General features: G+C 44.4%; 1 protein-coding gene across 1 annotated transcript in view; it reads left to right on the top strand.

Moving 5' to 3' along the window:
* The window catches only part of LOC121531646 (SH3 and multiple ankyrin repeat domains protein 2), a 140,952-nt gene that overhangs the window by 95,836 nt on the left and 21,009 nt on the right, over positions 1-24,107 (top strand). Inside the window, exons 16-18 of the mRNA XM_041836997.2 lie at positions 13,170-13,305; positions 14,318-14,404; positions 22,542-22,660. Of these exons, the coding sequence (XP_041692931.2) occupies positions 13,170-13,305; positions 14,318-14,404; positions 22,542-22,660 (342 nt within the window). The remainder of the gene's footprint in view (positions 1-13,169; positions 13,306-14,317; positions 14,405-22,541; positions 22,661-24,107) is intronic.

Genomic DNA, 24,107 nt, shown 5'->3' with positions numbered 1-24,107 from the left:
AATCTAAACGTGTGTGAAGACGGCAGCAAGTGGCTGGGGTTTGGAGAAGTAGGTCTGAGATATGTAGCTGTGTGTCTCAAGCCAGAAAATGTGCTTTATTGTGTTATTATTATTATTATTATTATTATTATTATTATTATTATTATTATTATTATTATTATTATTATTATTATGGCATTATTATTAGTATTATTATTTTTATTATTATGGCGTTATTATTGTATTATTATTATTATTATACTTATTATTATGGCGTTATTATTGAATTATTATTATTATTATTATTATTGCGTTATTATTGTATTATTATTATTATTATTATTATTATTATTATTATTATTGTGTTATTGCCAACGGTATAATACAACATGTATACTATTGCTATTCCTAATTTATCTGATTAGCTAAATGTGGTATTCACTTCAAGGTAATCTCAAATGTGCACTGATTAAACCAAAGCGAGGGATACAGTATATAATGGCTTGTAGTGTTTACATTTCAGCTCTTTGGAATACTATTGGTTTATAACATACAGTAAGACATCAAATCAGATGGTTTTTGATAGATACTTTGATTGTGTTTCTTGAAGTTTTCTTATATACTTTTCATATGCTTACTCTTCAACCATGACATCACATAGTATCTTCTGTGGTTAATCTCATTCCTCTGTCTTGAATGTCATCAGTATGTGGGGATCCCTCTCTTCAATAGTGTCTTATCTGCGTATGCCTGACGTACGATTTCGCTGCTCTTAATACATGGGCTTTGAGCTGAGGCGGCTCCAATTCAGGATACCCAGAAAAGGCTGTAAAATGGAAGGACGAAAGATAGGTCATCTCATCCAGCAGCTCCTCGGTGTACTTGGTAATTAGTCTAGTCAAAAGAGTTCCACCTACCCTGAAGACTGAAGAGCAGAATAGCTAGCGAGGAGATTGCGTTTGATCATGGAATTGCAATGGGACTGTGGGTGATTGGCCTCTGTTAACCCTCCCTCTCTGAAGTGGCTCAGTGAAACCACAGTGAAACAGCCTGAACTCCATTGATTGCCACCCACTGGCCTTTTCCCTCTTACGTGATAACATCCCTGTCCAAGAGGGAAGAAAACATTCGGTGGTGCCGAATGGCATCCTATTCCCTGTGTGGTGCACTACTATTGACCAGAGCTTATAGGGCGATTTAGGGAACATTTGGAAGACATCCAGAATCTCCAGGCTGCAGGAACTGATTGTACTGTGTGACTCCACAGCCACAAGACAACAGCTGTGTCTCAGAAGGCTTTTTGCCCATGACTACGTCTTTTAGAGTGTGTCATGTGACTCTTTGAGTGTGTGTAGTATGTGCTTCTTGTTTTGGTGTGTGTAGTTTCCGTGCATTTCAGCCAGTGAAGTGGATGAATCAAGGAAGCAATAAATCATTATTTTTGTATCTTGTACAGTACTGTTTAAAGGCTGAATCTGGTTGTCTGTCTCTTTCCTTCCTTTGATTGGCTGTGTATTGATTGGTTTGTTTTTCTCACAGAATTAGGAATTAGGAATATTAGGGAGTCTGGGGACAGAATCTTTTTTTCTTCTTATGAGTCTAAAATGGCTCATCTCTTTATCTCTGTGGTCTGGCCAGAGGTGTCTGAGGGTCTCCTAGTTCACTGAGCAGTGTTATCTAATGCTTGGGCTGCCGAACATTCAATGTTATATAATGACTGTGTGTGCGCGTGTGTGCACTTGTGCGCATGTGTGTCACTATGCAAGTATGTGTGTGTCACTTTGCAAGTGTGTGTGTGTGTGTGTCACTATGCAAGTGTGTGCACCCTTTTAGTAAATTGCACATGGTAATTCTGCTGGACGTAACCAGAAGTGACACAAAATCCTATTTATGAAGGGCTTGTAGACACTGACACACAACCTCCCTCCCTCCCTGGTAAATCATTTGCTGCATTCGTTGCTGTCTGTATTTCAAGTCAAAGCCACGAATACCACATCACTGAGATGTACTGGGGACCTGTAGGGTTATTAAGATATAGTACGCTAAACGTTGGTGTTGTCCTTTTTTCACTGGATGGATGGGGTCAGAGCCTCTGTGAGAAAGAGCAGAGTAGACAAGACTCTGTGAGACACAGGCTGCATCTGAAATGGCACCATATTCTCTTTATAGTGTGCACTACTTTTGACCAGAGTCTTGTTGTGATCAAAAAGTAGTGCACTATTTACAGTGGTGTCCGAAATTATTGACATCCTGGATTAAGATGAACAAAAATGACTGTATAAAATAAATAACTTAAATACTGAGCTATATTGAACTCTCAAAAAAATTGGAAAATTATATTATTTTACAATAAGAGAAAGAGATTTTGTTTAACAAGTAATAATAAAAAAAACTTTTAAAAAGATAGGGGTCAAAATGATTGACACCCCTGTTTTAAATACCTTTCAATACCTCACCTTGTGAGGATAACGGCACTGTGCCTTTTTCTAAAATGTTTTATGAGTTGGAGAAGACATTGGGAGGTGTCACGCCCTGGCTCTGGGGACTCTCGTATGTTGAGCAAGGGTGTTTATTTTGTTTAGGTTCTAGTCGTTGTCTATCTATGTTGGCCTGAGTGACTCCCAATCAGAGGCAACGAGTGTCAGCTGGTTGTCTCTGATTGGGAGCCATATTTAACTGTCTGTCTTTCACTTTGTGTTTGTGGTTTCTTGTTCGGATTTGGTATGTGTTATACTGTAGACGTCACGTTATCGTTGTTGTTTTGATCGTGTGATCATTCTGAATAAATATATAATGTTCGCATTCAACGCTGCGCCTTGGTCTCTCCCTGACGATCGTGACAGAAGAAACCACCAAAACCAGACCAAGCAGCGTGTCCAGGAGCCATCGCTAGCAGATCTCCGTGGCAACCTCGACTGGGTCAAGCCTAGTGAGGAGCAGAGAGGGTGGACTTGGGACCAGTTGAGGAAGAGCTTCGACTGGGTCAAGCCCATTGAGGAGCTGAATGGCGGGAGTTGGAGACAGAGGAGCGAGAGTTGGGCGAGAACGATGGAGGCCTGGCCCACGGGGAGGAGAGACCCCCAGAATTTTTTTTAGGGGGGCTCACGACGTCGGGGCAGCAGGAGGCCGCGATAGAGCGGTCCAGCGGGTTGGCAGAGGAGGCCGCCAGGTTACGGGAGTCACTGGTCACCAGGGGGAAGGAGGTTGTAGAGGCACGGCGAGAGGTACTGGCGTGTGTTGCCAGTCCGGTCCGGCCTGTTCCTGATCCCCACGTAGGGCAAGTGGTGTGTGTTCCCAGTACGGTCCGGCCTGTTCCTGCCACTCCCACCAAGTCAGTGGTGCGTTTCGTCAGCCCGGCGCGGCCTGTTCCTGCTCCCCGCACCAAGTCAGTGGTGCGCGTCGTCAGCCCGGTCCGGCCCATTCCTGCTCCCCGCACCAAGTCAGTGGTGCGCGTCGTCAGCCCGGTCCGGCCCAGTCCTGCTCCCCGCACCAAGTCAGTGGTGCGCGTCGTCAGCCCGGTCCGGCCCATTCCTGCTCCCCGCACCAAGTCAGGGGTGCGCTTCGTCAGCCCGGTCCGGCCCATTCCTGCTCCCCGCACCAAGGCAGTGGTGCGCTTCATCAGCCCGGCTCGGCCCGTTCCTGCTCCCCGCACCAAGGTCAGTGGTGTGCTTCGTCAGCCCAGTCCGGCCTGTCCCTGCTCCACGCACCAAGCCTACGGTGTGCGTCGTCAGCCTGGTAAGGCCCGTTCCTCCTCCACGCACCAAGCCATGGGTGCGCGTCGTCAGTCCAGCACAACCCGTGCCTGGGTCATGTCCGGAGCCGGATCCGCCGCCGAGGCGGAGTGCCCACCCGGTCCCTCCCCTGTTGTGGTTGGTTGGCGCGGTCGGAGTCCGCGCCTTTGTGGGGGGGTACTGTCACGCCCTGGCTCTGGGGACTCTCGTATGTTGAGCCAGGGTGTTTATTTTGTTTAGGTTCTAGTCGTTGTCTATCTATGTTGGCCTGAGTGACTCCCAATCAGAGGCAACGAGTGTCAGCTGGTTGTCTCTGATTGGGAGCCATATTTAACTGTCTGTCTTTCACTTTGTGTTTGTGGTTTCTTGTTCGGATTTGGTATGTGTTATACTGTAGACGTCACGTTATCGTTGTTGTTTTGATCGTGTGATCATTCTGAATAAATATATAATGTTCGCATTCAACGCTGCGCCTTGGTCTCTCCCTGACGATCGTGACAGGAGGGATCTTAGACCATTGCTCTATATAGAATCCTTCCAGATCCTTGATATCCTTCATCTGCGCTTATGGACTGCCCTCTTCAATTCAAACCACAGGTTTTCAATGGGTTTCAAGTCCATATACTGACATGGCTATTGCAAAATGTTGATTTTATGGCCAATTAACAATTTTCTTGTGGATTTTGAAGTGTGCTTGGGGTTATTGTCTTGCTGGAAGATCCACTTGCAGTCAAATTTCAGCCTCGTGGCAGAGGCAACCAGGGTTTTGCCTGAACTATCCTGGTACCGGGTAAAGGTCATGATGCCGGTGACCTTAAAAAGGGCCCCAGGACCAGTGGAAGCAAAAAAAAGCCCCATAACATCAAAGATCCACCACCATATTTTACAGTAGGTATGGGGTTATTTTTACATCCACTGGTCCTACAGCATACAATGACATTCTAGACTATTCTGTGCTTCCAACTTTATGGTAACAGTTTGGGGAAGGCCCTTTCCTGTTTCAGCATGCACAAAGCGAGATCCATACAGAAATGGTTGTCGAGATCGGTGTGGAAGAACTTCACTGGCCTGCACAGAGCCCTGACCTCAACCCCATTGAACACGTTTGGGATTAATTGGAACGCTGACTACGAGCCAGGCCTAATCGCCCAACATCAGTGCCTGACCTCACTAATGCTCTTGTGGCTGAATGGAAACAAGTCCCTGCAGCAATGTTCCAACATCTAGCAGCAAAGGGGGAACCAACTCCATAATAATGCCCATGGTTTTGGAATGAGATGTTCGACGAGCAGGTGTCCACATACTTTTGGTCATGTAGTGTAGCTCAGTATCTGAATTATTTATTTTAAACAGTATTTTTTGCTCATATTTATCCAGGGTGTCAATATTTTCTTGGGACACAGCCAAAGACTACAGTAACCCTTAGTGAACAGATAAGATGAGTAAAATGGAGGGCTCAGCATCTTCTAATCCATTCTGTGTGTTGTAGACTCTGCCAGGAGTCCATGTTGGCTGATCAGGGAAAAGGTCATTAATTTCATCAGGCTTTAATGACGCATTGGAATATACACCACAGAGCAACACTCTTCCCTTAATTAATATGTGTGTGTGTGTGTGTGTGTGTGTGCGTGTGTGCGTGTGTGTGTGTGTGTGTGTGTGAATGTGTGTGTGTGTGTGTGTGCAGGCCGTGCATGCAGTGTCATTCAGTACAAAGCATTACAGTAAACCGATTTTGGGATCAGATTTTATGTGAGAAAAAAAAATAATTGTGTTAAATTAAGCATCTGGTTCCCCTCCCCCATGTTTTTTTGCATGTGGTGTGTGTGTGTGTGTGTGTGTGTGTGTGTGTGTGTGTGTGTGTGTGTGTGTGTGTGTGTGTGTAATGCCCTCTCTGTCTCAGACTCGCTGTCGCCCAAATGTAACCAGATTAACCAGATCAAAAGACACCAGTGAGATTTCCTGTTTGGGGGGTTGACATGCATCTCGTCACGCCCCCTCCAGTCCTGAAATGAGCTGAGACCTCTTTATGGGGTTGTGGCATTAGGGGGTTCTGACTGTGGCATGGCGATGGCAGAGGTCACAGAGGGTGAGGAGACTTTCACTAGGGGGTTGTGATATTAGGGGGTTGTGTCTTTAGGGGGGCTGTGGCGGTCATAAAATGTTGTCAGCCGGTGATTGTCAAGCAAATAACTGCCGGTCTCACGGTAATTGACCCTAATTAACATAAACACATTTAGCATCTCCTGGCTTCCACGCATAGCCTACAAGCCACTGATGCAGACCTTTGGAACATCAACATTTTAAAAAGTATAATAAATCAATTTAATATAGCCTACACCATCACAATAAATCCATTATTTATTTTAGACAGGTCTAAAGTAACATGATATGAAGAAAATGTAGTCTATTTCAGAAGAACAGAATAGCATACTCTGAGTTGTCCTTATGTTAAGTCCTGATCTGGCTATGCAAAATGGCTGCGGGCTACACTAGTTCATATAGCAGACAAGATTTGCTTAGAATTCCGTGGCATTATTTTATAGTATGAAGAATACAATTGAACATAGCTGAATAAAGTAGAAAGGATTTTTTCTCCAAACGATTTCTGAGGGAGTGCACACATGCAGCTATTCTGTGTTGAGCGGTTAACAAAGAAACAGGTCCTCCTATATGCTTAATTTAGAGTTACTTATGCAACTTTAGTTGTGATACAAACTTTGGGCTATATGTTTAGATTTTTTATACATTCTAAGGATGATTTGAAAAAAGTCACATGAAAGGCATGAGCTCTGCTTAGTTTCTTGCACAGGCTGCACACACTTCATCAGTCTCTCATTCACAATTTGACAAGCACTTGATAATGCCTCCAATTTCCCAGCAGCATCCCTATAGTGCCCATTAAAAAAATGAATGCCTTTTGCGGCCAGTAGCGGTTGTGCCCTTGGGCTGAATATGATAATTATAATTCCCTTCTCCCGGCTGCGTGTTCCGAAGCACCTCTCACTCACATGGCTCTCTCAAATATCTCAATTCTTATTAGCCAATGCCCATCACGTGATCGGGTTCTTCTCACAGACATCTATCTCAGCTCCAAAGTAGGCTACAAGGGAAGACAAACACATCGGGGACGCAACTGCGTGTGTCCTTCTTTCGAATTCCGAGGCGCATATTAGCTTAGTGGGTAAGAGCGTTGTGCCAGTAACCGAAAGGTCGCTGGTTCTAATCCCCGAGCCGACTAGGTGAAAAATCTGTCGATGTGCCCTTAAGCAAGGCACTTAACCCTAATTGCTCCTGTAAGTCGCTCTGGATAAGAGCGTCTGCTAAATGACTAAAATGTAAATGTAATATTGAAGATGTTAGAAAAACTGTCCACATTTACTTTTGGTCAGCCAACAAGAGCAAAAGCACTAGCCTATGTCAATCTACTATCCCCCATAGTACAAAAGTTGACCTATTCTATTGGTCAACTTGTCCTTCTGTGCGAGAAATAAATATTCCAAACATAGTCTGGGACAGTTGTGGGATGCGATAGATTAACATTTACATTTTACGTCATTTAGCAGACGCTCTTATCCAGAGTGCATACATTATTATTATATATATATATTTTTTTTTAAATAATTGTTTCATACTGGCCCCCCGTGGGAATCAAACCCACAACCCTGGCGTTGCAAACGCCATGCTCTACCAACTGAGCTACATCCCTGCCAGCCATTCCCTCCCCTACCCTGGACCAATTGTGCGCCGCCCCATGGGTCTCCCGGTCGCGGCCGGCTACGACAGAGCCTGGATTTGAACCAGGATCTCTAGACCACTTAGACCACTGCGCCACTCGGGAGAGTACAAAGATCCCAAATGAATACAACCATTCGCATCAAAAAACCTTTTTAAAAGCAATTACGCTAATGGAACAGATCAGAATGTTTAGGCTATTTCTTCACATCATAAGCGCAGCAATGCGCACACGGCAGTAGGCTATAAGCTTGAATGTTACAAAATACAATCAATTAGTGTAAAAACACCATTCTCAAAAGTGACCACAAATGCGATTATGCATGTAATGCTTTATTATAAAGGTGCATATTTATGGTGGAAATGATCTTCCCCAAACTTGAAACTCACACGCTGCCTATGTATGTTAGGCTCTAAAAAGCAGATTCATGTGCTTAATTTTAAGAAGTTATTTGGGCACTTTAGTTGTGATACAAACCTTATCAAAACATAAAGGCCTAAGGGCTAGGCTACATGAAGTGTGGGACTATGATTTGAAAAAGTCGCAAAAGAAAGGCATGTGCTGTTTCTTGCCTTACTGCACACAAGCTGGGCATCATTCACAATTGATAATATATCATTCACAAGTGATAGGCTAATATTGTCACCCATCAGACTATTCTTGATTTAATCTTGTCTTTACATAAACAGTTGAAGTCGGAAGTTTACATACATACAATTCCTGACATTTAATCTTAGTAAAAAGTCCCTGTCTTAGGTCAGTTAGGATCACCACTTTATTTTAAGAATGTGAAATGTCAGAATAATAGTTGAGAGAATTATTTACTTTAGCTTTTATTTCTTTCATCACATTCCCAGTGGGTCAGAAGTTTACATACACTCAATTAGTATTTGGTAGCATTGCCTTTAAATTGTTTAACTTGGGTCAAACATTTTGGGTAGCCTTCCACAAGCTTCCCACAATAAGTTGGGTGAATTTTGGCCCATTCCTCCTGACAGAGCTGGTGTAACTGAGTCAGGTTTCTAGGCCTCCTTGCTCGCACACGCTTTTTCAGTTCTGCCCACACATTTTCTATAGGATTGAGGTCAGGGCTTTGTGATGGCCACTCCAATACCTTGACTTTGTTGTCCTTAAGCCATTTTGCCACAACTTTGAAAGTATGCTTGGTGTCATTGTCCATTTGGAAGACCCATTTGCGACCAAGCTTTTACTTCCTGACTGATGTCTTGAGATGTTGCTTCAATATATGCACATAATTTTCCTTCCTAATGATGCCATCTATTTTGTTTAGTGCACCAGTCCCTCCTGCAGCAAAGCACCCCCACAGCATGATGCTGGCACCCCCATGCTTCACGGTTGGGATGGTGTTCTTCGGCTTGCAAGCAACCCACTTTTTCCTCCAAACATAACGATGGTCATTATGGCCAAACAGTTCTATTTTTGTTTCATCAGACCAGAGGACATTTCTCCAAAAAGTACGATCTTTGTCCCCATGTGCAGTTGCAAAACGTAGTCTGGCTTTTTTATGGCGGTTTTGGAGCAGTGGCTTCTTCCTTGCTGAGCGGCCTTTCAGATTATGTCGATATAGGACTCGTTTTACTGTGGATATAGATACTTTTGTACCTGTTTCCTCAAGCATCTTCACAAGGTCCTTTGCTGTTGTTCTGGGATTGATTTGCACTTTTCGCACCAAAGTACGTTAATCTCTAGGAGACAGAATGCGTCTCCTTCCTGAGCGGTATGACGGCTGCGTGGTCCCATGATGTTTATACTTGCGTACTATTGTTTGTACAGATGAACGTGGTACCTTCAGGCGTTTGGAAGTTGCTCCCAAGGATGAACCAGACTTGTAGAGGTCTACCATTTATTTCTGAGGTCTTGGCTGAATTATTTGGATTTTCCATGATGTCTAGCAAAGAGGCACTGAGTTTGAAGGTAGGCCTTGAAATACATCCACAGGTACACCTCCAATTGACTCAAATGATGTCCATTAGCCTATCAGAAGCTTCTAAAGCCATGACATAATTTTCTGGAATTTTCCAAGCTGTTTAAAGGCACAGTCAACTTAGTGTATATAAACTTCTGACCCACTGGAATTGTGATACAGTGAATTATAAGTGAAATAATCTGTCTGTAAACAATTGTTGGAAAAATTACTTGTGTCATGAACAAAATAGATGTCCTAACCGTCTTGCCAAAACTATAGTTTGTTAACAAGACATTTGTGGAGTGGTTGAAAAATGAGTTTTAATGACTCCAACCTAAGTGTATGTAAACTTCTGACTTCAACTGTACATTCGAGTATCCTTCTCAGGGCAAATGTAAGATTTTTCTGGTGTATTAGTAAAGTAGGTTTTCTCTACTGTTGGATTTATCTTATGTATCTGAAGAGGACAGAGGGCCAGGTTGAAGTGTTTGTGTTTGATAGACCTGGGTCTACCAAGCTTAGTCCTCTTCTCTGGACGTGTGTATAGGGTTGAGATGTTATTAGAAGAGGATGATCTCATACTGTACTGTGTTATTAGAATAGGATGATCTCATACTGTACTGTGTTATTAGAAGAGGATGATTTCATACTGTACTGTGTTATTAGAAGAGGATGTACTCATACTGTACTGTGTTATTCGAAGAGGATGATCTCATACTGTACTGTGTTATTAGAAGAGGATGATCTCATACTGTGCTGTGTTATTAGAAGAGGATGATCTCATACTGTACTGTTATTAGAAGAGGATGAACTCATACTGTACTGTTATTAGAAGAGGATGATCTCATACTGTACTGTGTTATTAGAAGAGGATGATCTCATACTGTATTGTGTTATTAGAAGAGGATGATCTCATAATGTACTGTGTTATTAGAAGAGGATGATCTCATACTGTACGGTGTTATTGGAAGAGGATGTTCTCATACTGTACTGTGTTATTAGAAGAGGATGATATCATACTGTACTGTGGAGGATGATCTCATACTGTACTGTGTTATTAGAAGAGGATGATCTCATACTGTACTGTGTTATTAGGAGAGGATGATCTCATACTGTACTGTTATTAGAAGAGGATGATCTCATACTGTACTGTGTTATTAGAAGATGATGATCTCATACTGTACTGTGTTATTAGAAGAGGATGGACTCATGCTGTACTGTGTTATTAGAACAGGATGATCTCATACTGTACTGTGTTATTGGAAGTGGATGGACTCATACTGTACTGTGTTATTAGAAGATGATGATATCATACTGTACTGTGGAGGATGATCTCATACTGTACTGTGTTATTAGAAGAGGACGATATCATACTGTACTGTGTTATTAGAAGAGGATGATCTCATACTCTACTGTTATTAGAAGAGGATGATCTCATACTGTGCTGTGTTATTGGAAGAGTATGATATCGGGGTGTACTGTGTTATTAGAAGAGAATGATCTCATACTGTATTGTGTTATTAGAAGAGGATGATCTCATAATGTACTGTGTTATTAGAAGAGGATGATATCATACGGTACTGTGTTATTAGAAGAGGATGATCTCATACTGTACTGTGTTATTAGAAGAGGATGGACTCATGCTGTACTGTGTTATTAGAACAGGATGATCTCATACTGTACTGTGTTATTAGAAGAGGATGTTATCGTACTGTACTGTGTTATTGGAAGAGGATGGTCTCATACTGTACTGTGTTATTAGAAGAGGATGATCTCATACTGTACTGTGGAGGATGATCTCATACTGTACTGTGTTATTAGAAGATGATGATCTCATACTGTACTGTGTTATTAGAAGAGGATGATCTCATGCTGTACTGTTATTAGAAGAGGATGATCTCATACTGTACTGTGTTATTAGAAGAGGATGATCTCATACTGTACTGTGTTATTAGAAGAGGATGATCTCATACTGTACTGTGTTATTAGAAGAGGATGACTCATACTGTACTGTGTTATTAGAAGAGGCTGATCTCATACTGTCCTGTGTTATTAGAAGAGGATGAACTCATACTGTACTGTGTTATTGGAAGAGGATGGTCTCATACTGTACTGTGTTATTAGAAGAGGATGATCTCATACTGTACTGTGTTATTAGAAGAGGATGATCTCATACTGTGCTGTGTTATTAGAAGAAGATGAGTGAAAGCATAGCTAGGATTAGCAGTTTTTTTTATGTTTGTATTCAAGAGTGGGACAGTCAGTAAAATCTTTTAAAGGAGTAGTTCACTATTTTACAACATGATGTTAGATGGTTCATCACCCAGTAAGTAATCCATGGGCCAGGTGAAATTGTAGTCCATGGTTCGGTTGTCTTAAACAGTCACTACAAACTTCAGCTAACTAGAGCCACAGTTTGTTTAACATTTATTTAAAAGGCCAAATCATTTTTAAGTAACATCAAACCAAATATGGAGTTAAATTGAGTTGATTTCAGATTATTTTTGTCACAGGGGATGCCCCTATCACTTCCATTCATTTTTAGCTAGCGGTGGCTAAAGTTACCTGGGCCTGATTGAGGATCTGATTGAGTGGCTGGAAACAATGATTCATTAGACAGCAGCACAGTGAAAATACAGGCTGGTTGAACACCTCAGAGACCACCTCTGACCAGGAAATACAGGACTGAGAACAGTCCTTAAACAATTCATTAGACAGCAGCACAGTGAAAACACAGGCTGGTTGAACACCTCAGAGACCACCTCTGACCAGGAAATACAGGACTGAGAACAGTCCTTAAACAGTTCATTACACAGCAGCACAGTGTACAGTTGTAGGATCTTAATTTGAGCAACAAGAAATGTGAATTATTATGTGGATTATAACTAATGGACATTTTTGTAAGGGTTGATGCATTTTACGTAAGGGAAAATTAAGTTTCTAAGTGGAAATTTCAAACTTCAGAAGCCTTCTGTGGAAAGGGTTCTAGATGGAACCCAAAAGGGTTCTACTTGGAACCAAAAAGGGTTCTTCAAAGGGTTCTCCTATGAGGACAGCCGAAGAACCCTTCTAGGTTCTAGATAGCAGCCTTTTTTCTAAGAGTGTACAGTACATCTGTAATACAGGATGGTTGAAATACCACCAGAGACTTCCAAGCAGGAAATACTGTGCTGGAATCAGTCCATAAAACCTGGTTGAACCACCACAAGTGACCTCCAAGAAGGAAATACTGTGCTGGAATCAGTCCATAAAACCTGGTTGAACCACCACAAGAGACCTCTGAGCAGGAAATACTGAAAAACCTACACCACTGATATAACAGGTATTGTCAGGTCTGTGGCTAATGTAACTGAAGATATCTAATCACCTTCAATGTCAGTCAAACCTCAATACTTTGCCAAGTTTGCCGGGTTGTTTCATTTCTATTTTAAGGGTTGTGGTTTTACATTTCAGGGAAGTCATTGAGTCATGAAGAGATGCTGACTTTCTGACTTTGCCAAGTTCAGATCAGCTTGATGATGGAGAGTTGTGTCCATTGGGATAAGGGTTTGTTACCACTATATTTTAGGGTTGTGATGTTATATTTCTGTCCAGTCATTGAGTCCTGAAGTGATGTTGACTTTGCCAAGATCATATCAGCTTGATAGTGAGTTGTTGTTGAGAGATATATCATCTGATGGAATACGTGCTGTTACAGCACATATATTTTAGGGTTGCGATATTATATTTCTGTCCAGTAATTGAATCCTAAAGGTTCATGTTGTACTGACTCCCAGGTGTATTGTCCTCTGTTTTGCAGGTGAACCAGGAAAATGTGGTGAAGGTGGGCCACAAACAGGTGGTCAATACGATCCGACACGGGGGTAACCGGCTCATCATCAAAGTGGTGACAGTTAGCAGGAATCTGGACCCTGATGACACGGCCAGGAAGAAAGGTGAGCCTCTTATCCTCTCTGTTTCTCACCTTGCTGCTCTGCCCTACACCGCCTGCCAGCGGGATCAATGTCTGATTGGTTGGGGTGAATCCACAGTGAGGGTCCCAGCTGGCCCTCCAAACCAGAGCTGGGTTCACATACTATTTGAAATAATTTCAAATACTTCATCTGTGCTTGATTGAGCTTGCCTGGCTTAACGGACCAATAGATAGACCCAAAACTGCAAACCCCGTACTCCAGGCAGGCTAGAGCACACGTTCAAAGTATTTTAAATATTTCAAATAGTATTTGAATCCATGTGTGGTCTAAACACTCTTGGCCCATCCTTGTACTGGACTGTAGTGTATCAGGAAGCTAGAAGCTGACCGCTAGAAGAACATTGATGACGTGCTTTTCAGCCTTGAAGTTGAGACGGTGGTTTTACAGTTGGGGCATTCAAAAATGTACCTGTACTGCAGCTCAGGTAAAATTCAAAGTGGATGTAACTACACTGTCAGGGGCATATTTGGGAAATACATTTTTAGATGTTTTGTTAGATGATTGCTAATGAACTTGGTGCTTGCTTGGCGTCACCCTGCGAGACACCCTGCGAGACATTAACAATGCAGCGTTGCTGCAGCACAGGCATTTAAAAAAGTTAGCCTACTTTTTAACATCCCTGTCTACCAGTGAAGGCTACTGAGGGGAGGACGGCTCATAATAATGGCTGGAACGGAGCAAATGGAATGGCATCAAACACATAGAAACCATGTGTTTGATACCATTCCACGAGCCCGTCCTCCTCAATTAAGGTGCCACCAATCTCCTGTGCTGTCTACTATAATTCTCACACCTGGGGCCTGTACAGGATGATGTAACATTACAGAACGCTCAGATAGAAATGTACAATGTAGAACAGAAATGATTTTCTGTCAGATAGTTTCTGATAGAGCTGACTCTATTCTATCTGAAACGTTCAGGGTGTTTCACATCCCTGAATACACCCCTGCTTTTCTGTGTTGTGTTGTTGCAGTGGCCACACCTCCACGTAGAGCTCCTCCCACTGCCCTGTCCAGGGCCATGCGTTCCAAATCCATGACCTCAGAGCTGGAGGACCTAGGTAAGAATCAGCAAAGCATCCTCCATACACCTGTGTACCTGTGAGAATATAATTCCAAGGGGTCAAATGCCTTTTGTATGCTCTTGGTTTGTTCTCTGTGTGTTTGTTTAGTGATTTCATTATCTGGAAAACTTTTTTAAAAGTTACTGTGCACTCCTGATTTGTTTTTCAATACCTACCTCTGCAGTGGACAAAGGTATGTAGCTACTGTTCGGTCACAGCTGCACGCATCTCACTGTCTTCATGTTTTTGATTCTCTCATTTTTAAATGTTAATTTCCGTCATTTAGTAGATGACTATATTTATTCTGCTTTGAGGGGGCTTGGGCAATTATGTACTTTGTAAAAAGGTACAAAGGTATTCTGCTCTGTAGGGTTTGATCTGAAGAGAGCTGGAGAGAAAACATTTTAACGACAGTGCTGAATCATCTAAAGTGATAAAGAGATCATTAGCATGACTGATCATTTTGAAGCGCTTTAGAACCATCATAACAATTGCATAATTCCATGCTGTGTCATCATAAATCTACCTTAATACGCTTTTTTAAATTATTTTGAATTTACTTAATCATTTAATTTGTTGTTTGATTGATTTACCTCAGAGCTGTATGCTGTATGTAAATGGATTTGATATAACTCACCTTTTGAAAAGCTTTTACCTTATTGCTGACTCATCTGTGGCTTATCACTGTTCTGCAGTAGATGTCTTTTGAAGGGCCAGTCATAGAAATATCATGATTGGACCGATCATTCTATGTCTATGGGATTACTGGTCATTCTACGTCTTTGTCTATGGCGCAAGTGGCATGTTTGGAAGCTTGTATACAATTGCTTAATGAAAATATAACTAGGCCTATAGTGGTCAGTAGTGGGTATAATATAATGCAGCTTTAAATGACAATATTACACAATCTTTGCATAATAGCCTGTGTTCATGGTGAGAGATTATTTTGTTGATTGCTTTTGATCATCATCTGTTATATAAGTTCTTTATATTTTCTTATTTGTAAGCCACTTTGAGGAAAAAGATGGGTGGTAAGTGTGATAGGCATGCTTTATACAGTACATGTACAACATACTTGATGCTCCTTTGACTTTATTTACTAGATCCCTATTTGTTTATGATTGTGTTCAATTAGAATTAATGCTACATACTTGATGATCTTTTCTCTCACTCACTAGATCCTTAGCTATACACTGAGTGTACAAAACATTAAGAACACCTGCTCTTTCCATGACATAGACTGACCAGGTGAATCCAGGTGAAAGCTATGATCCCTTATTGATGTCACTTGTTAAATCCACTTCAATCAGTATAGATGAAGGGGAGGAGACAGGTTAAAGAATGATGTTTAAGCCTTGAAACAATTGAGACATGGATTGTGTATGTGTGCCATTCAGAGGATGAATGGTCAAGACAAAAGGTTCAAGTGCCTTTGAACGGGGTATGGTAGTAGGTACCAGCCGTACTGATTTGTGTCAAGAACTGCAACAGTACTGGGTTTTTCACGCTCAACAGTTTTGTGTGTGTATCAAGAATGGTCCACCACCGAAAGGACATCCTGTCATGAGCCCTCTCACTCCACCGGGTTACCACCTTAATTGGTTTCCACTATCTTCCACTCTGCTCACCTCCCTCTCTCTACTCAGCCTAACTAGCTCCACCTGTCCCTGCTCTGCTCGGCTCTAATTACTCTGCCAGCTGCGCTGCATTACCCACTAACCTCTCCCAGTATTTATAGCCCTGTCTTTCAGCTCTCCTGTGTCAGATCGTCTGCAAAGCTCACACCCGGAACCTGTTTGCTCGCGCTTCTGGCTCACCCTGGTTTTGTGACCCCCGGACCTGCCTGGTTTTTGGATACTCTTCTGCCTCAGGAGATCCAGACCTGCTTCTGCCTTTACGACTCCTGACTACTCTTCAATCCCGGTAACTCTGACCAGCCTTCTGCCTTGCTACTACGTATTTTGGATTTCCCTTGAACTGTACTGCTGCCTGGTTTCATTCCGCCCCCGTTGTGTCTGTGTTTCCTCCCCCCAGGACTTCTGGACCACCAACCACCGGCGTCATCGGACGCATCGCTGCCACTGGGGGAGGCACAGACCCAGCACATCGGACGGGATAACCCCTGGAGCCTTCACTCACTCCCCTACATCCCTTTCCCCTTAAGTTTAAATAAACTTTCTGGTGTGACGCAATTGTGGTCCTCTTGTCGTCTGTCTGAACCGTGACAGTACGATCTGACCATCATGGACTCAGCGCACACTTCCCCCGACATGGAAACCGAAGAGCCTGAGCAACCCACCGCCATGCTACGCCTGGAACACACTGAGAGAGAGCTAGGCCGCATGAGCGGCGTCATCTCCTCTCTGCTTCAGGTCGGCCACCAACAGCATCAGCAGTTCCAGCAGCACCAGCAGCAGTCCCAGCAGCAGCAACAACAACTCGCCATGATCATTCAACTCCTCACCAACCTGACCCCAGCCAGTCTGCCCACCAGCCCTGCCCCCGAGTTACCTGCCCCGGTCATTGCAGCCGCTGCTCCGGAACCCAAGATTGGAAACCCTGAGCGGTTCAACGGCGATTCAACCCAGGTCCGGCCATTCCTGACTAGCTGCCGACTTCAGTTCTCCTTGCAGCCAAGGACCTTCGCCACGGAGGGGGCTAGAGTTGGGTATGCCATCACTCACCTGACGGGCCGAGCTCGACTCTGGGGAACAGCAGAGTTCGAACGTCAAACCCCCGCATGTGCAACCTTCGACCTGTTTGCTGAGGAGATGCTGAAGGTGTTTGACCTGGATTCACCAACCGCAGAGGCGTCTCGTGAACTGTTCAGTATTCGACAAGGCAGACGTACAGTCGCAGACCATTCCATCGACTTCCGAACCCTGGCTAGACGAAGTTCTTGGAACACACCATCGTTGGTGGACGCGTTCTTCCATAGTTTGGCTGACTATATCAAGGACGAGTTGGTCTCCCATGAACTGCCTTCCACTCTTGATGAAGCCATCGCACTGACTGTCAGGATCGACAGAGGGATACAGACCCGTCGTAGTGAGAGGGGGGGCGCCAAGGTCCACCTACTACCGGCATTCGGAGAGATCCGACTGGGCTCCTGTCATCTACTGCCACTCACCCAGGTCAGCTTGATCAGTCTGAGCCTATGGAGATTGGGCGAGCCTCTCTCACTCCTGCAGAGCGCCAGCGACGCTTCACCTCAAACCTCTGTCTCTATTGTGGAGGTGACGGACATCGTGTGGTAACCTGCCCTTTAAAGGGCCGAAGCTCACCGGGCATAGGGGGAGTCCGGTTGAGTTCAATGACCATCCAGTCCTCCGACCGCAAACCCCTGCTGCAAGTTCACCTCCGCCTCTCTGACTCAACTCACACCCTGGCTGCTCTGGTGGATTCTGGCGCCGAAGCCAACATAATGGACATCAAGCTGGCACGCCAACTGGGACTGGAGAACCTCCGTTTGACACCTCCTATTCCTGCCCGGGCACTGGACGGACACTTACTCGGATCGGTCACTCATGTCACGGCCCCGGTCTCGATGGGTCTGTCCGGAAACCATCAAGAAACTATCCAGTTTCACCTGCTCCCCTCTCCAGGCCAACCCCTCATCCTGGGTTACCCATGGCTCCGCCCGGCACAACCCTCAGCTCGACTGGGTGACCGGGGTGATCAGGGAGTGGGGAGAGGACTGCCACCGAACCTGCCTGCTTGCCGCCGCACTACCCCCTCGGCCAGTACCTACTAACTCCGCTCCTGACCCCTCCAAGGACCCTGTGTCGATTCTGCCAAGTCCCTGCATCGTTGCAGCTCTGACCTGGGCTGTTGAGGAACAGGTGCTGGAGGCTCTCCGTAACCAGCCAGGTCCCAGCACTTGCCCAGCTGACCGCCTTTTTGTCCCCGAAGACCTGAGGTCCCAGGTCGTTCAGTGGGGACATGACTCCCGCCTAGCTTGTCACCCTGGCTCCACCCGCACTTACAACCTGCTCGCCCAGAGGTTCTGGTGGCCCTCTCTGAGGAAGGATGTACGGGAATTCGTCCAAGCCTGCCCCATCTGCAACCAACACAAGTCGTCCTGCCAGCCCCCCAGCCGGGATTGCTGCAGCCCCTGCCTGTGCCCAGGAGTCCGCTGGTCCCTGCTGCGCCTTGTCCTCCTCCTCCACGGCTCGTCGATGGTGGTCTGGTTTACACCGTCCGCCGCCTGCTTCGGTCCAGACGGAGGGGTAGGGGTCTCCAGTACCTCATTGACTGGGAGGGCTATGGACCTGAGGAAAGGACCTGGGTGCCAGCTAGTCGGATTGTGGATAGGACTCTCATCACCGCTTTCCACCAACGGCATCCTGATCAACCTGCAATCCGTAGGGGCCGCCCCAGAGGGGTCCCTAACCGTCCGGCCCGCTCGGCTTCCTGTCCTGTGCCTGATCCTGTCTCGGGACCTGTCCCATCTCCCGACCACGGCCCTCCGGCTTCCTCCGAGGATGAGGACGTTCACTCGGACCGTTCGGAGGAGTTCTAGCCCTCCTCCGGCTCCCCTCCTCCCGCCCGGCGTGGTGTTGCTCTTGGGACTTCTGGGGCCGTCCCTTGGGGGGGGGGTTCTGTCATGAGCCCTCTCACTCCACCGGGTTACCACCTTAATTGGTTTCCACTATCTTCCACTCTGCTCACCTCCCTCTCTCTACTCAGCCTAACTAGCTCCACCTGTCCCTGCTCTGCTCGGCTCTAATTACTCTGCCAGCTGCGCTGCATTACCCACTAACCTCTCCCAGTATTTATAGCCCTGTCTTTCAGCTCTCCTGTGTCAGATCGTCTGCAAAGCTCACACCCGGAACCTGTTTGCTCGCGCTTCTGGCTCACCCTGGTTTTGTGACCCCGGACCTGCCTGGTTTTTGGATACTCTTCTGCCTCAGGAGATCCAGACCTGCTTCTGCCTTTACGACTCCTGACTACTCTTCAATCCCGGTAACTCTGACCAGCCTTCTGCCTTGCTACTACGTATTTTGGATTTCCCTTGAACTGTACTGCTGCCTGGTTTCATTCCCGCCCCGTTGTGTCTGTGTTTCCTCCCCCCAGGACTTCTGGACCACCAACCACCGGCGTCATCGGACGCATCGCTGCCACTGGGGGGAGGCACAGACCCAGCACATCGGACGGGATAACCCCTGGAGCCTTCACTCACTCCCTACATCCCTTTCCCCTTAAGTTTAAATAAACTTTCTGGTGTGACGCAATTGTGGTCCTCTTGTCGTCTGTCTGAACCGTGACACATCCAGCCAATTTGACACAAATGTGGGAAGCATTGGAGTCAACATGGGCCAGCATCCCTGTGGAATGCTTTCGACATCTTCTAGAATCCATGCCCTGACGAATTGAGGCTGTTCTGAGGGCAAAAGGGGGTGCAACTCAATATTTGGAAGGTGTTCCTAAAGTTTGATATACTCAATGTACTTTACACACGCATTCTCACTAGACTTTAGAGGGAATTTAGTGGGTATTAAGGTGAACTAGTGTTTGTTGTCTATGGGTTGTAACCTAAACAGGGGTGTCGGAACATTAAGAACATATGAAAATGCACTTCTGAACTATAACCTTTTTAAAGACTAACTTTTCACAGCAAAGCGTACAGTACGTACTTCAGTTCAGTGTGAGAGTGCAATGCTATTCCCATGCATTATTCATGGTCCTGCCCCTCTTTTAGACACAGTTATGCAAGATCAGGAAAAAGCAACAGCAGAGATCTTGAATGTGTCCCAAATTGCGCTCTATTCCCTATGGAGTACACTACTTTTGACCAAAGCCCTATGGGCCCTGGTTAAAGGTAGTGTACTATAAAAGGAATAGGGGGGCATTTGGGATTGGGATGCATCCCTCATCTTTTACCACATATTTCTAACCTTCTAAAATGGTTGTACTGTTTTCTGTAATGATAAAAGGATCTGTAACACCTTTATGGAATAAGAACTAGAAGGCCTAGAGAAAATGCACAACAGTCAGCTGCATATATCAAAGAGTAGCTAGCTACCTTCTCAGAATACACTACAGACTTAACTTTAAGGGCACAACACTGTTATACAATGGGCCCATTACAGATAGGCTTTGACTCATACTCATACAGAAACAAGATGTTGCCATGGCAATAATGCTGCATAGAGTACAGTGCGTTGTCAGCTATAACAGCACAGCATTCTACCTGCAAAAAATATTCCATACACTCTTAGAAAAAAGGGTTCCAAAAGGGTTTTTAGGCTGACCCCATAGGAGCACCCTTTTTGGTTCCAGGTAGAACCCTTTTTGGTTCCATGTAGAACCCTCTGTGGAAAGGGTTCTACATGGAACCCAAAAAGGTTCTACCTGGAACCAAAAAGGGTTCTTCAAAGGGTTCTCCTATGGGGACAGCCAAAGAACCCTTTTAGATTCTAGATAGCACCTTTTTTTCTAAGAGTGTACAGTCCTGCTGCTGCCTAGTCTTAGACACATTATTCAGCTGTATCGGCCTCGTTCTGTGTTCAGTACTTCACACCAGAACACTGGAGATATGCAGGAATGCTTCTAGAATTCTAGAATGCATGGTGACACCAGACACTGAGGTGTCTTAGAATGAGTGGCTTCTTCACATCAATCCACCAGGGTTCCTTACTGCCATAAATACTGTAATGTTACTGTAGCCAGCGGATGTGAGAGAGAGAGAGAGCGAGAGAGAGAGCGAGAGAGAGAGCGAGAGAGAGAGAGAGAGAGAGAGAGAGAGAGAGAGCGAGAGAGAGAGAGAGAGAGAGAAGAGAGAGAGAAACAGATATAGCTGTATGAAGAGGGGGTGGGTGGGTAAGTAGGTGGGTGGGCGGCCGGTGTTGGTTAGAATGTTTTTAGGCAGCGCTGGAATCTTCTCCATCTTAATTATACAGTACACACTTGGTCATGTCTGAAAGCTTTGTATGCAGACAGAAGGATCAGAGTATTAGTGTATGAAGCTGTTTTGTCAACAGGGTTTAAACAGAGATAACAGTCATGTTTATCATTTGCCATACACTGTACGGTATAGGTTATTAATACACTAATAGCAGACAATGTTTATCATACATAAACAGCTCTTGGTTAGCAGGTTAGCCTTTTTCACCATGAATCTTGTTCTGGAGGCAGCTCTGCAGAGTGGTCACTAGCTGGCACAGCCACAAAGTCACCTTAACCACACTGCTAATCTTAATGCCTAACCCTAACCTTAAAGTAAGACCAAACATTTTTGTTTTCATGAATTTTTACAATATAGCCAATTTTAACTTTGCAGCTGGCCTATCTAAAGGGACATTGCTCAGTTCTACCTTCAGGACAAGACTCATAACAATAAATGTCAACCTGCTCTTGGTTAGATATAATTCAGTAATAATGTATTTCATGAAGACAGTAGGATATAGCCTAAAGCCCTCTCTCCTCAGTTAACAGATTTTTTGACAGCAGTGAGGGAGAAGGGTGTTTGAATGTATAATCAAAATAACTATAGATACCGTATGGATGTCCCTATCTGAACTACCTTTTCTTCCTGTTCTAGATGATCAGTCTTCAGATAATGAGCGTCTGAAGAAGAGGATTGTATTCTCAGTCACTCTAAGTAATCGTCCCATGCATGGGAGCGCTCAAAAAAATAAAAAAATTAAACACTAGCATGTTGGTTGTGCAGTTTGCCGCTGAACCATAGCCTGGTCCAGATCAGTTTGTACTGTCTTATCAACTTCTTGTCACTCATTGTCAATTATTTAAATGGTTCGTCCTAAATGGCACCCTGACCCACATGCTGCACTACTTTTGACCAAAGCCTTATTGGCTCTTCTCAAATGTAGTGGACTGTATAGGGAGCGATTTGGGACACTGGCAAGGAGTTAAAAAAGATACCAAAACAGCTAAATCATAGAACCAAATGAAAGTGATAGCTAGCTTTGCACGGCTTTGACTTTGACCAATGTCAGTGTGACTATTTCTGTTCTCTTTCCTTTCTGCTCAGTTTGATTTCCATTCTGACTGACGGAATGGATTGTCATTGCCTGAGATGATGGCTCATTTTAGCTTGGAGACAGATGTAGAATGTAGGCTAAAGTATCCTATACTCACAGTGGAGCGGTGTCTGTCTGTCTTTGTGTTCCAGATAAAGTGGAAGAAAACATGCCTCCTCAGAAGGACAACTCTAACACTGACATAAGGATCGCTAACACAGTCAAAACACGGCCCAACAGCAGGTGCTTGGCCATGAACCCAGAGATGAACGTAAGTATAACCACTAAACAGGCTTTATTCTACTGCTGTCTACACTACTCTGTTGTGAGGAATGTGTATGTGTTTTATTATTGTATGTGTTGTGTGTGTAGTTCGTTGCTATGTGACACTGGAGCAAGCCCATAGCGATCTATGATGCGAGAATGCTGGTGGCTGCACCATTGCAATTTACTGCTCTATGCTGGCTGGATAAGGAAGTGCATGATGTGCTTTATATGTTAGGAGCTGTTCATGGTCCTGATGGACTTTATCTGTTAGGAGATGTGCATGGCCCTGATGGACTTTATCTGTTAGGAGCTGTGCATGGCCCTGATGGACTTATATCTGTTAGGAGCTGTGCATGGCCCTGATTTGCTTCTCAACTAGTATTTAGGTTTAAACAGCTTCTTGTTCTTACTTTTCCATTATATCTTTCACAAGTTGACCTGCAGCAGAGGACAAATAAACGTGTTTGGTTAACCCCTTACACTCGTGGGAATTGGCCTATATGGATAGGGCTAAATTGAAATGTTTCTTACAGAAGAAATATGGAAAGCATATGCATAACCATGGAAGCAAGTAAAAGGGAACAGTTTGGAGATTATGGGAAAATTATTAGACAAAAGTTGAGGACACAACCGTTCACCTGACACAAGACTGAATCCAAACATTACACTGTTGACTTTATGTGCATTTTACATTTACTGTACTTTTCGCCGCATTTGTTGATAACAAAATAAAAAAAAGTACATGGATACATTCAGTAACATGATAATAATATTCTTGGAACATTTGGGGTACAGTAGGCGCAACATAAGACAAAAAAAATTAAAAGGGTTTGAGTGAGAGTGTTCCAGATAAAGTGGAAGAAAACATGCCTCCTCAGAAGGACAACTCTAACACTGACATAAGGATCGCTAACACAGTCAAAACACGGCCCAACAGCAGGTGCTTGGCCATGAACCCAGAGATGAACGTAAGTATAACCACTAAACAGGCTTTATTCTACTGCTGTCTACACTACTCTGTTGTGAGGAATGTGTATGTGTTTTATTATTGTATGTGTTGTGTGTGTAGTTCGTTGCTATGTGACACTGGAGCAAGCCCATAGCGATCTATGATGCGAGAATGCTGGTGGCTGCACCATTGCAATTTACTGCTCTATGCTGGCTGGATAAGGAAGTGCATGATGTGCTTTATATGTTAGGAGCTGTTCATGGTCCTGATGGACTTTATCTGTTAGGAGCTGTGCATGGCCCTGATGGACTTTATCTGTTAGGAGCTGTGCATGGCCCTGATGGACTTATATCTGTTAGGAGCTGTGCATGGCCCTGATTTGCTTCTCAACTAGTATTTAGGTTTAAACAGCTTCTTGTTCTTACTTTTCCATTATATCTTTCACAAGTTGACCTGCAGCAGAGGACAAATAAACGTGTTTGGTTAACCCCTTACACTCGTG

Source organism: Coregonus clupeaformis, chromosome 19 (assembly GCF_020615455.1).
Source record: "Coregonus clupeaformis isolate EN_2021a chromosome 19, ASM2061545v1, whole genome shotgun sequence".
Classification (NCBI taxonomy): domain Eukaryota; kingdom Metazoa; phylum Chordata; class Actinopteri; order Salmoniformes; family Salmonidae; genus Coregonus; species Coregonus clupeaformis.
Note: the sequence above shows the minus strand (reverse complement) of the source record. Positions and strands in the feature narration are given on the sequence as shown.